The following is a 14,380-nucleotide window of genomic DNA, read 5'->3' on the forward strand; positions in this document are numbered from 1 at the left end:
CCGACGGCTTTGAAGTATCTCCAAGGGTGGAGACTTCTCAGCTGCCCCGGGCAACCTGTGCCAGCACTCGGCCACCCTCACAACAAAACACACCACGGAGGGAAAACCACCAAAAGCACCTACACAATTATGACACGTCCGGCTCGCAGTGCTTCTCTGGCAAAATATTAAGATCACTTAAATTGTATGGTTTAAAAAGTGTGGGAATAAAACCAGTGATTGGTTACACAATGTAATGATTGGATGGAAACCACTGGAAAGAGTAACTCTTTAAATTTAGAATTAATACATACAATTAAAAGCCTTTAAAATTAAGAGAGAGTAAATTACTTACCCAAGTGTTGACATAGAGCCTGAATAACGTTTGTGGCAGCTGCATAAATCCCTGGATTTTTGGAGTTCAGGTTGTTGTCTACCATGGCAGGAATTAACATGTTGATCACAGGAGATAAATTGTCCTTCAGCAATGGAATCATCTTGTGCATTGTCTCCAAAGCAACCTGATTCACTTTGCTGTTCGAGTCATGTAAGCGAGCCTTGAAAGCGTCGAAGATCTGAAAAAGCACCCAGGCAGCATTCATGGGAATTAACCCTTCGTGTCTGAGGTGGGCACTGCCTTTTCCGCAGTATTGTTGCACTTTGTCCATCTTAGCAAAAGATGGCTCTCATATGCAAACACTTGAGGGTTTTTTAGCAAATAAAGCAACCTTTGAGGTGTTCATACTGTGTATTATTCCACTGAATCTCACCTCACCCGACTCTGACTCTGCCCTGTACACTGTCCTGGAGGCAAACCAGCCACCTGCACCTTTCAGTATGACTCCTATTTTCTGCGAGCAAGTATTTTTTAGCAAGACATAGCTCCATTTAGTGAAAAGAATGCTTCAAAGCTTTCAGAACCATTCACAGTTAAGATATTGAGCAGTTCCACATGAGTATTTCGTAGTTCCACAGCAGACACTGCACTGTTAGAACACAACCTTGGTTTTCCTTTCATTAGATCTATCTATAGTTTACAAGTGTTGGTCCTCATCGTATCATGTTTCTCCTAAAGAACCTCCTTCCTGTTAGAAAGGATACTTGCCACAACCTTTATCGTAATAAAGACCTCTCCTCACCTTCTCCTAGACAAACAAAGCAGGCAGAGCTTGCAGCTGTGTTTCAGAGATAGTTTTTCAGATCTTGAGTCATCTTTGCTGCTCCTTTTGTAACCTGTTCCAGTATTTTGGTACCTACTCAGGAGTGGCATGAAAAACTGCATACAGTATTCCAGAAACAGTTCAAAGAGTGCTATCTCTAAATGGAAACTCTCAGCTTCTTCCTCCTATTTACTTCCTTTACTACCTTTGTAGCTTACATGCTCCCCCTCGAGCATATCTCACCGATTCCTCAATGTTTTCCTGTTAATCAGATATCCTTACTTAAAGAGGGAGCCAGGATTTTTATCAGGAAACTCTGCGACACAACTTTGAGGTCCTTTGAAACACAATGTTTTCATACAGTTACCTTCACAATGTTCGCAACAACAAAGCCTGGATTGTTCTCTGTGTCTGACAACAGCTGCTTAATGCCATTTATTCGATCGCGGAAGTCTTTGGCATTCAATAAACCTATAATGTCTTTAACATATTCTTCACTTTCTAGTGAATTCCGAGGAGCTGTTTTTCTTGTGCCTTCATAGGCTTCTGTAGGCTCTCTGTTGGAAAAGAAAAAGTTACCCAGTGAACACATAAGCAAGGTGAAACAGGAGTCTCTAAGCTCAGCCATTTTACTTCCATGTAAGTGCAAATATCAGAAATAAACAAATAATCTTCTGAGGAAGGGCTTTCACTTTAAACGTGGTGGTTTAAAAACAAAAATCACCTAATATTTTAGTAATTGTTGTTCCTAAAGTCTCAAATACATTCCACTCTAAATGCACATACACCTACCACACCAGAGATAAGCCTCAAGTAGGCAGGAGCCCTAGTGCTGCTTCAAGTTTCTGTGGAAGAGCAGCTGGGTTTGTGACCAGTAACTGTTGTGAACTTCCCTCACATCAATATGGGGAAAAAAAAAGTTTACCGTAGTTTTGTTTTGTGAGAACAAAAGGCGCCATCAAAACCTGCTGTCCTGCTAGTGTGTCACAGGCCACGGAAAGCACCTCAACCAAAAGAGAGTCTTTGGCACGACGCAGTAACACCTCTTGCAAGGAAGCAGACATGTCATGTTACATGCCAAAGCAAAATTTACCATCAAAGGTGGAATTAGTTATTATTTTGAACAGCAGAGACCATGTCATAGAATGGTTGGAGTTGGAAGGGACCTTCCAGTGTCAAAGAAATCCGTTCCTGAACAGACACACTTCCTTCCCCCTGGAGGCAATCACGGCCCCTCTGAACTCAGGTTCTTGGATGCAGGTTTTCGGCTTGGTTTAAGTTTTCAGAGGTTTCTTTTTCAGTTCAATAGAAGACAAAACAGAAAACCAGAACTGGGCAGAGTATCATCTAAAACCTTCAGCATCCCCAGTTAGGATCTAACTCCATACTTGGCGTCCAGGGAAGTGCACAACGAGGTAATTTGTACTGTGGCCACCACTAGGCACGTTTCTTCTACAGACTCTGAACGGCAACACCTTGTACTGATGGTGACACAGTTCACTGTGAACTCCACGTGTTTTGTGAACTGTGTCTATTTTCACAGGCAGTCAATAGCCAAATTAACTTCAAAATGCATAAAGCCATTTTAATATTACCAATTACCCTATTTGAAAGAGTTTATCTGGGACACATGACGTTTTTTCTTTTCCTTCAGGTATGTTTAATTTTCACAACTCTGCTGTGAATGTTTCCATACCCTCTTCTTGTGGTGAGGCTATGATCCTAGAGGTCAAGTCACTAACAGGGCAAAACACTGAAGATCATTACCTGTCAGTGATGTTGAGAGCATCTCTGGACGTAGATGATGACCTCAAATGTCCAACACTACTGGTATGGGAACGTCTTCCTTTTGCTGAGGGTGTATCTAACGGCATCTCCCCCAAACCCTGCGCAGAGGTGCAACCGATGATGAGCATGGCTGGTACAGCCCTGCACTGCTGGAGAACCCGTCAAAGCAAGTCTGACAGCCACGCAAAGTAATGCAGCAAAGTTCATTTCATCCAGTGTCCCTGCAGGAGTGGAGGCGTGCACAGGGCAGCTAACGAGCAGCACCTTGCCACGCTGCAGTCACTCCATTACTTGTCTTGCTCTCAGAGCACTCCCCCATTCTCTGTAGGTTCACTGTCCACCCCTAACGGCCACTACTACACGTTTATATTTCTCAGCTGTTACACAAGAACTTTTCCACATACCTTTTCACGCAGACTGCTAACAGATTCCTTAATGTAAGGCAAATCCTTGGTCGGCACGTACTTTTCAAGCGTTTTATCAAAATCAGGATGAGTCATCATAGTGAAGAGCATCTTTCGACCATAATACCTGCAGGGCAACAGACCATGACATACACATCCGTAAACACAGATTTCCTTTGTAACTCTACGGATAATCGCACGTGTGTAACACCAAAATAGAAAAGCCCAGGAACATTGCTATCTATTTGTGTAACCAGACACCCTTTTCGTCCTCCCACAAAGAAACCATGCTCAAGAATGGTTATTTAATCAACAACCAAGCAAATTAATGAGAACAGTCTTCCATTTCAGCTGTCTTTACATAGGATGGTCCAGCCTCGTCAGTCAGACAGGGTGGATCCCAGTGCCAGCATTCCCTTCGTGGCCTGTATCTCGTCTGTGCCCAGCAAAATATGTCCTTTGAGCTCCTCTTCTTCCTGCAGCCAGGGTGGGCACAGCTGCAGCGGGCATTCGGGTAATCCCTGTCACATATGCTATCTTAACAGTCTTGGCATTTCTGGGTTAATGGTTGGATTCGATGATATTAAAGGTCTTTTCCAACCTAAACGATTCCGTAATTCCATCCTCTGTCACCACAGAGGAACACTCGCTGAGCTACGCAGAGACTTTAGCCACCTGGAATGTGCTTATCTTAACTATTGACCTTACTAACCTTGTTTGTTGTGAACTATCCTGTGCAAACCTGGCTATTGCAGGGAAAATCCGATCGGCGACAGCTTTAGTTCCAGACAGAACCCGCTCCGGTCCCATTCGTTCTACAATGTCCGACAGGTGCTGGGCTGTGCATCTTCTCACCGCCGAGTGCAGGTGGCTAAAGAAAACACAGCTGCTCAGTGAAAACTCATCCCAGGAGCTCTTTTCATCCCTAGCATCATCTACAACTGGTACACTGCTATACAGACACCTAGTCGGGCTGTATAGAGCAGATCTTGTGGAGCAAAGATAAGATAAACAAAGCAATAAATAAAGTTATTTAAGTAAATAACTTTATTTAAAAGGACAATCCATTTGACTAAATTTCATTTCATTCACTTAAAATCCCAAACTACAAAAATGCAAATGAAAAAATAAAAATTATATTTTTTTGTTTAAAGTCAGTTTCAACCTCTAACTGCACCTTTTGGACTAATAAAACTAGTAATTTTCTTCTTTTTAGAATCTAATTTCTAGTTTTCCATAAAATAATTGTAAAATATTTTAGAAAGCACACTACTACATGTTCATTCCATCAACTTTGTGAAAAACAAGTCCCTATACTCAGAAACACATCCTGTGTATTTTATGTAAGTTTAAACTTAAATAAAGCAGTATTCTATTGACTTCTAAAAATCTTGCAGAAGTCCATTTCCTACAAAATGGGCACCACTAAACACTTATGCTGAGAGAAAAGTTGGAATCAATCTTCAAACTCGTGCAGCCAACTATATATATTTTATAGAAATTCTGCTGTGCCTGCTAATCTGACATGTTTTCAGAGCACACAATTCTGCAAATTCATGCTTTTCCAATTTTATTTTTACACAATTTGGATTAAAAAATCCTACTTTGAGGACGGTTTCACTGCACAGTAAACGAGACTTTTGTATGGCTCATAGTCCATAGGGAAAAACAGGTTTAAAGGAGCGAGCTAAGGAAAAGAACGGACTCGGTAAGCCCCAGCTTTGCAGTTTGACGTGAGCATCCCGCGTTCCTCCTGGACGAGTGCATTCCCATTTCACCAAGATTTGCGTTCTCTCTGCTTCCATAGATTAGCACGGCCTCACTGGAAGCAAATCTACCACTAGGTGACACTGCACAGAGCAGCTTCAGTTTGCACCCAGACAACGAACTGAACTGCTAAAGGTGGCAGCTCAGAACGTGGTCCGGGCTGCAAAATGCAGCTGGCAGCGTGGCAGCTCCCGGGCACAGCTCCTGAGCTACCCAGTGCAAGACTGGCTTTGGCTCGTGCTCAGTACCTGCTGCTATCTCTGTACAGAGCCTGGGAACACTAACAGATTAACTCCTGCTGCGTGTACCCACGGCAAAACAAGACCCGTGAGGCTTGAAGACCTGATGCCATGGAAGCAAGTACGGCCCTGCTCCCCGTGAATGCCCGCTGCTCATGCAAAACAGTTGGAAATCTTTTGGTATGCACCTAAGACCTTAGAATTAAACACAACTCATACAGAGAAGGAATATCATTTTAAAATTTCTGAAATACAATCACTTGCAGATCTAGTCCTGCTCTTGGATCAAGCATCTATTCACAGAGGTGAGTTGGCAGCAGTAGTCCAGAATATTTGGAGCAGCATCTCACAGAAGCAAACGTGTTTTTCGTTATTATTGTTGGTAAAGTCAAAACCAACTCTGTAGCTGACAAAGAATCAGCATACATATGTACTCAGGGTTGGAAGTGTTAATACTTGTGATCACAGCAGGCTTGAAGGAAAGAGGCAGATTTTAAAAGGCCTTATGAATTGCAGGCAAAACCACAACTGTTAACTTGAATACATAAGTCGTGGGGAATATAAGCAACACAACGTGTAAGCCAAATTGAGAACAGATATTCTTTGTGTAATTGCACAATCGTGTCAAATAGAACCTTTCCACTTTGCACTGAAGACACAAGCCGTTTTTCTCCTAAATTTCCACTCTGAAAGATAATTCTTGCATTCATTGTTACAGCCTCTCGAGATGATAGCTCCATATATGCTGCCTGGGCTTTGCTGCTAATACGGCAGAGCTTCCTGAAGCCACTACTAGAAAAGTTGTAACTTGTGGGGAACGGAGTTCAGTCCACATGAGTGGGGCTCCCCAGGGCGCAGTGTTGGGGCCAGTTCTGTTTAATAACTTTAACCATGATCAGGACGAGGGGATCGAGGGCACCCTCAGTACCTTCATGGATGGCACCAAGTTGGGCAGGAGTGTTGATCTGCTTGAGGGCATGAAGGCTTTACAGAGGGATCTGGACAGGCTGGATCGATGGGACGAGGCCAACTGCATGAGGCTCAACAGGGCTCAGTGCTGGGTCTGCACTTGGGTCACCACAAATCCATGCAACGCTAGAGACCTGGGGAAGAGTGGCAGCAATAGTGTGGCCAGCAGGACCAGGGCAGTGACCATCCCCCTGTACTCGGCACTGGTGAGGCTGCACCTCAAATTCTGTGTTCAGTTTTGGGCCCCTCACTACAAGACAGACCTCAAGGTGCTGGAGCGTGTCCAAAGGAGGACAATGAAGCTGGTGAAGGGTCTGGAGCACAAGTCTTATGAGGAGCAGCTGAAGGAACTGGGGTTGTTTAGTTTGGAAAAAAGAAGGCTGACAAAAGACCTTATTGCTCTCTGCAACTCCCTGAAAGGAGGCTGGAGCAAGATGGGGGTCAGTCTCTTCTCCCAAGTAACAAGCGACAGGACAAGAGGAAATGGCCTCAAGTTGTGCCAGGGAGGTTTAGATTGGATATCGGGAAAAATTTCTTTCCTGAAAGGATTGTCAAGCACTGACACAGGCTGCCCAGGGAAGCAGTTGGGTCACTGTCCCTGGAGGTACTGAAAAGCCGTGTAGATGTGGTGCTGAGGGACATGGTTTAGTGGTGGACTTGGCAGTGCTGGGTTAATGGTTGGACCTGATGGTCTTAAAGGTGTTTTCCAACCCAAACGATTCTATGATTCACAGTGCTATTTAGGCCATCCACGGATACGTTATGCATTAAAAACATACTGTACTCTATGATTTAGACACCACTTTGACTGAAGACTTCTTAGCTGTGAAGAAATTAATCTGTGCTTCAAATGCTGTATTCAGACTCGCAGCTCAGATAATTTTGATGTCTTGGATATCTGAAAACGTATCTGAGTTCACAAATTGGAGAGGTCAAATCTTTATAGGCCTAAAAAACTCGTAAGGATAGGTCAGTGTGTCTGAATCTGTCGCTGAAAACGGGGAGATCAGATGTAGCCAATTATGATCCCAAGTACTGCTTGGCCAGGACTTCCTGAAGAAAAGATGGGACCATACAAACAGATCACTTTACATGGCTTCTGAATTAAAACAATGTGCAGTTACTGCCTGAGGCTCTTAAATTCACAAAACCAACTACACGTGGGCAGGATTCATAAATAATTTAAATCCCACAGATGATATTTGCCTTTCAGTTTAAAGTTCAGGTAATTGCAGTATAGTTCTCATCGGCTTTCAGGAAACAGAATCAATATATTCAACAACAACCAGCTTCCCAGGAAACAAAGGAGGAAATGAAACATTTTGATTCAAGACTAACTCTTATGAATTGTAGCTGTGCAGAAAGTCTAAGGATTGATTTATAATGTAGCATCTGAAATATTTAATGGAAGGGGTATGCCACGGGAAATGTAGCCCATCAAATGTCACCTACGTGATGACAGGCAAGAGATTAAGCACCAGTAGGTCTATATCTAACACACTGGAATCCTAATGGCTTGATTGAGTAATGCTGTTACAGTGAAGGAAGATGGAGAAGAAAAAGGAATGGAAGAAAGGAATGTAACTTCTACTACAGACCCAGCTGAGCTCGAGGGCAGAACCAAACCATGCAACCAGGAACAGAGGCTTGTCATGTTTGAGGAACTCAGGAAAATAATGGCCACCACGACTGCAAAGGATATTGAAGTGCAGACAAAAGGACTATTAACCAGCTAAGTGTAGGGAAGAACAGGAAATCAACCAAGGTAGCTGCGGCTAGAGAACTGCAAGTTATAAATCATCTTCCTAAATAGAAAGTAGTGCTGAAAACTGAAAAAGACAGGCATTCATTGCAGAGCAAGTGAAAAACGAGAATTCTGTGTGAGCTTTACTAGGCAAAGCAAAACAGCAGTTTCCTGAGTATACTGTACTAACAGTGAGCAACATTACCCGAGTGCTACAAAACAACCAGAAAACATACCGAGCTCCAAAACCAACAGCCAACGTTTTACATCGTGCACAGAAAGCAACAGGGGGCCGCGTTTCACTTTTATGCCAACAAACGTTGCCCTGGGTAGAAGTTATGCAGAGCAGACTTACTATATTTCCAAAGTTCTGCCTACTGTATTTTAATTATTTTTTTCAAAAGACTGTATTTGACAAATGTAATCTATTCACAAGTTATTTCTTTACAAAGTCTTTATGAGAATTACCTTTGCCCTCCATTTATAAGAGAACAAAGTGCACGTGCTGGAGTCACATTATTAACCATAGCCTTCAGTGCTTTGTCTACCTCTTCCCTTATAAAAGTGTTGGATTCACCAGCTTTGTGCAAAAGGACTTTTACTGTATTATCTAGTTCTTGGTCCATGCTCTTTTTCAGGTAGGTGAACAAATCCCCTAAACACACCACAGCAGCTCGAGAAACACCTGAGCGTAAATTCTTGACCTGCACACAGGAAAAACCCAAACAAACAATGAATAATGTTTATAAAATATACTTTAAAATAAGTAAAGCTTAATGTTTCCCTCTGTAATTTTTAAGTAACATTAAAAGCAACTGACAAATACATTTCTAACTCGATTCACAATGTGTGAGAATTAAAATACATACACATGCCAAATGTTACAAAATGACAATCTGAAATTTTTCAATCTCTTAGCAAATCAGATCAAGTGTTGGTATCTGAAGTATGAGCTGCTTTGCTGAACGACAAGTTCATCCTTTTGAGACTGTCCAACAGAGGAAAACTAACCACAGATGAACATGTCATCTCACTTCAGTGTCTCTGAGAGCTATAAAATACATATATACATACATACAGTCAGTGAAATACTCTGAGAGTAAAATTTAACCTCTTGAGCCACAGCCAAACTTGTTTCATGTAGCTTTGCAGTCAGAACAGTTGCATGGTAGGCAGACAAACATCTAACAAAGTTCAGACCTTCGATTTTCTTCTCCCTGTGGAAAAAAAAATACTTAAATTCTAAACAGCTGCAAATTTTCATAAAAATAGTAAAGCATAGAATTCTAAGAAACCAAATAGCAAACAAATTAGATTGTAAAATAAAGCCATGACATATAATGTAGGAAATTCTTTCAAAGGGAGTCTTTCTTTTAACGTGGAAGTAGGACTGGAGAAGAGAAGATTCCGAGGAGACCTTCTAGCAGCCTTCCAGTACTTAAAGGGGCTACAAGAAAGCTGAGGAGGGACTTTTTACAAGGGTGAGTAGTGACAGGACAAGGGGCAATGGATTTCAACTGGAAGAGGAGAGATTTACATGAGGATCTAAGGAAGAAATTTTTCACTCAGAAGGTGGTGAGGCACTGGAACAGGTTGCCCAGAGAAGCTGTGGCTGCCCCATCCATGGAAGTGTTCAAGGCCAGGTTGAATGAGGCTTTGGGCAACCTGGTGTAGTGGAGGGTGTCCCTGCCCATGGCAGGGGGGTTGGAACTAGATGATTTTTAAGCTCCCTTCCAACCCAAACCATTCTATGACTCTACGACTATTTTAGCACACCAGTCTCTCAATTCTTTCCCACAGTTCTGTCCACAGCTTGCACTAGTAGCAATTAAAGGATTATTTTCCTTCCCCAAGTTGAAAAGGCAGCAGCACTGTGACCCCGTTTCACCAGTCGGAGCAGAGTGAAGCCTTCCATCCCACCGAAAGCGACAAGAAGGTATCGCTGGGGGCCCTCTCCAGAACAGTGCTGAGACACCTCCACAAGCCTCTGAACGCTTCGCTAGTAAGCTTCAATTTACAACAGTTACAGTTCAATCTAGATTTGGATTGAAAAAAAACCCTTTCTTCTTTTTTCTCATATATCACTTGCAATCTTTCTCACTATTTTTGATGTTATGTCCATTTTGCTGTTTTTTCTAAAGTTATCAAAATATACACTTTCTACATGACATTCTGGTTGTAGAGAGACGTTTACACCCACCAGTCATCATCAGCTAAAAAGGTCAAGGCTTCTGCCAGTGCCATTTCTGGTTTCAAAAAGGGCTGCAGTTCTGACGGGTCCATTATTTCTGGGCTATGAGTGACTGATGGGTTCCGGTCTTTATAGCGTCCTCGTGTCCCGAGAGGAATTTCATCTGCAAAATTGCAAAGCATAAGAAATAATCAGCCTAATCTGAAGAAAGAAATTCATTCACAGGAAGAAAATATGTAAAGTTTGAGGTACGGACTGCTGGTACTATGGGATCAGGTTTTCAAAAAGACAACTTTCCCAGTCACATCCTCAATCATTCGGCATTTCATTCACGTCAATGAATTTTTTTGCAAACAGCCACCACTTTAAAAAGTCGCAAACACAAATGTAGCAAGTTGTTTATACACAACGTGCTACAACAGAGTGCGGTAAGACACAACAGAGTAAAACTGAAAGAGCCACTTGAGAAAGACTTTTGACCATCACCAGTATGAGCTTCTATTCTGAAAAGATTCCTACTGCATCTTTTAGAGGCATCTCAGTGACAAAACGCACCCAAAAATGTTTTTCTTGGAGACAGAAGGGAGTCAATTTGCCATTAATACGTTACATCGTTTAAGTTGCTGAGCAAATAAAAAACCCTCTCATGTTTCAAACCTCTTCCCAACAAATTATGGATGAAAAATGTTTCAAGGGAGCAATGACGAATTCAAACCCCCTCCACCACCACCCCCAAAGTACTAATCTTCCAGAGCACTGCAGCACTGTCCATTGTACAAATAGATCATGTTAAATCTGATTATACTTTGGAACTGTCCCACTCCACGTAGCCAAATGTTTCAAGAGTCTTTAGTTTACTGTAACAGCTTACCAGAATCTAGCAAGGCTGGACATTTTGTTTTCTTCAAACTGGATGTTTTTAATGAGGGATTCGAGGCCATGTTTTCTAATGACAAAGATACATTTCTTGACAATGTTAATATATCCTCACAGAGATTTAACTCTAGAAAATAGAAGGAAATGTCCAAGCTACTACAACAACAACAAATTAGAAAAAAGGAGAAAAATAGTATTTCCAGTCCTGACTGTCTTTTGAATTTTTTCTTAACTACAAATATTTCCCACAAGCACATTAGTCTCCACCATGTGCATTATAAGACTGACAACAAATGACTACAGAGTAAACTGCAGTGTAAAATTAATTCTAGTAATACCTGATCTCCCACTAAACAGTCAAGATTTTTGGTAATTATCACAGAATTTTAATTTTCATTTCAGTTCCATTTAATAGTACATTATTCATTTCAGAGAAACACGAATTCTCACTTTCTGTTGTCGTTTTCTCTGGTTCATTCAGTTGAAGTCTTTCCCAAGGGTTTTCTCCTTTTTCTTCAAGGTCTTTGACTTCCTGATGTTCTTTATGAGCCTGTTCTTTTTCTTCTCTTTTCTTCCGCCTTATCTTATCCCGGGCAGATTTTGACATGGTAACTTTTATCTGCAGAGGATTAATGCACCATTATGATATGCAGTATAAAGTAATGCACAAGTCACCCAAGAACTTACTACTCAGTTCTTGATATTGTCTAAGGTAAGCATGGAAAATTACTATTCTCACCATTATTCTACAGAGCAAAAGGAAATTATTCATATAAATATAAATCCAGTCCTGAAAAGAGCCGACTGTGTGCTTTCTGCAAAAAGAAAGAGAAGTAACATTCCAGGTTTAAGCATTTAAGAGAAATAATTTATTCTAAAATATCTGAACAGTTAGAGAATTAAGGTCTGAAAAAAAGGTCTTCTATTTCTCTGACAGTGTTGTGTAGTTTCCTAGAATTTTAAGTAACAAATATACAGGCTACACTAACTCACTCACATTTAAGCACACACAGAGGTTTTTAAACAGTGGTCTTTAAATGATCTGACCCTTTTCTCTTGTGTGTTTAAGACAATTCTGGTTCCTCATGAAAGCTTAGTAACATTTAATACTTTCTGCCATTTTCTCCTTCTAATTTGATCCCTTCAACTATTCATACCTTCAGCGGAAATCAGAAAATTAAGACACTGTTTATCATTAACCAAAAGTTTCAGTCATCTTAAAATGTTATTTTAAACGCTTTCAGAAAGATTTGTGATTTTCGTTTCAAATCTTTTAGAACTTGTAACACCACAGCATTCAGTTAAATCCTGCTCCCTGTTACAACAGACGTAAATAGCATCTAACTAAGCAGCACCATTCCTCACGAAACCGTCCTATGGGACAGATATTTGGATGGTGTTTTGTAAAAAACTTAGGAATGGAGCTAGATTAACACATCCATCCGAAAACAAGACATGATCAAACCCAGCCAGTTCCTCCTTCCACATTTCTGTGTGCTGTGGGGATCGGAGAAGAGGACATTTTCCAGCTCTACTCCCTCCTGCAGCCCTTCTCCCAGAGACTTCCCATCGGGTGGGAAGCTTCTGACACAGCAATTACACAGCAATTCCCCAATTCCTAAGATTTTGGGAGATTGATCTTTCTCAGCTGCTCTTCCTTGTATAGAGTTACACGCTTTTGTGAGCAGGAGCCTGAGCCTCAGTGCCTAACACTACAACAGGTTTAGCTCGGACCATTAACCTACTGAGGTAGGTAGGAAATTACTTTTTTGCACTCATTGCATCCCCAGTAAATATACAGTTGCTTACACAAAGAACAAAAACTTCCATAACAGAGATAAAAAAGATATTTTAATTGTTAATCATTCATCCAGGATAGCAAAAATATGGTTCAGTGATCTTCTCTAATCCCAGCATTGCCTTGAAAACATGCCTTGGGATCAGCTGCTGAACTACTGGCAAATATTGGTGGATCTGTACGGTGCTTAAAGAGATGCTCATACCATATTTTTTTAATCTAAAATATCACAGGGCCAAAAAACACTTTATGCAGTCCTCTTAATTTGGTATCAACATATTGGTAACTGGTGCCACTTGTAATTGCCCGTGTGAGATGTGAACACAAGTTTCCTATGGACCATGCCCAGGAGACCAGATTTATTTCCTGTGTTGCTACCAATCAACACATGACACCACGGCCTTGTCTCAGTTAAGCTGCATGAACAACACACAACAAGTCACCTTACTGAGAAAACGTAACCCGTTTTTTATTTGACACTTGTTAAAAAAATAACACTGAGTTACAAGAAACTTCAGGTTTTGGCTTAACATAACATTCTGCAAACATTAGAGGAAAGCAACTGTGTTCTCGTTACTGTTTGCAGAACGGTTAGATCAGCAGTCAGAGCAAAAATTTGCAGGCAGTCAACCAGATGCTGACAATTGTTAAGCCAGCTTTCATCTTCACCTTATGGTGTAACTCCATGAACAACGTAAATAAAAGGACTTGCACAACACTGCAAGTCCCCTGAGCTATGAATTAATGTATTTTAATTCATGTTTCGTTCATTCTTGTTTACCATAACACAGAGACTGCAAAACTGTATCCAGCTGTATTCATACATATAAAACCAGGAAGCAAGACAATGAAATGGCTCGGAAATTCTGACCTCTCTTTCATTTTCAACATGGAAATGAGAAGCACTGTTCTGCTGGATGCTTCTCTCGCAGATCCCTGCTGATGGCTCAGTCTCCTCTTCGACAGCCTGGTCATCTCCATTCGCTACGCACATTATGGGCTGGCTGTATGACTGTGCAGGAGGAGGACTTCCAAAAACACCTGAAAGGCATATCATGTTGTGTCCTCACCAAAAAAAAACATTTTATTCAGTGGAACTCAGTAAGAACTAAAGAAAACCAAAAGTAATTCAAGATGATAAAAACATTGATATTATACTATGAGTGCCAATTTCCACCCAAAAGTACTCCTACCTTACTCTACCGAGTAGGATGGATGCACGTAGAGGTGTGCACACTGGGCTAGAGCCAAGACCTAACCTTCTTAATCTGCTGCCATTCCATACTGTTGGAATGGAATAGCCAGTAACTGCAAAACTTCCAAGCATAATTCTTTTTATTCCTGTTTGGACTGGAGATTGTTCACAACCTAAAACGTTGTTAGGAGCCTACTCCTGCTTTCTCTGCTGTATAAAAGTACATTTTCCCTCCTATTGAAAACACAAGGAGTTATAGGAGATACTTTT

General features: G+C 41.3%; 1 protein-coding gene across 1 annotated transcript in view; it reads right to left on the reverse strand.

Annotated features, from left to right (window-relative positions):
- The window catches only part of TOGARAM1 (TOG array regulator of axonemal microtubules 1), a 46,756-nt gene that overhangs the window by 2,701 nt on the left and 29,675 nt on the right, over positions 1-14,380 (reverse strand). Inside the window, exons 10-20 of the mRNA XM_086612867.1 lie at positions 13,787-13,956; positions 11,568-11,736; positions 11,113-11,244; positions 10,251-10,404; positions 9,162-9,267; positions 8,519-8,754; positions 4,044-4,202; positions 3,332-3,458; positions 2,907-3,025; positions 1,507-1,696; positions 335-554 (exon numbers count right to left, since the gene is read on the reverse strand). Of these exons, the coding sequence (XP_086468993.1) occupies positions 335-554; positions 1,507-1,696; positions 2,907-3,025; positions 3,332-3,458; positions 4,044-4,202; positions 8,519-8,754; positions 9,162-9,267; positions 10,251-10,404; positions 11,113-11,244; positions 11,568-11,736; positions 13,787-13,956 (1,782 nt within the window). The remainder of the gene's footprint in view (positions 1-334; positions 555-1,506; positions 1,697-2,906; positions 3,026-3,331; positions 3,459-4,043; positions 4,203-8,518; positions 8,755-9,161; positions 9,268-10,250; positions 10,405-11,112; positions 11,245-11,567; positions 11,737-13,786; positions 13,957-14,380) is intronic.

The sequence above is a fragment of the Tauraco erythrolophus genome, chromosome 6 (genome assembly GCF_009769465.1).
Source record: "Tauraco erythrolophus isolate bTauEry1 chromosome 6, bTauEry1.pri, whole genome shotgun sequence".
Classification (NCBI taxonomy): domain Eukaryota; kingdom Metazoa; phylum Chordata; class Aves; order Musophagiformes; family Musophagidae; genus Tauraco; species Tauraco erythrolophus.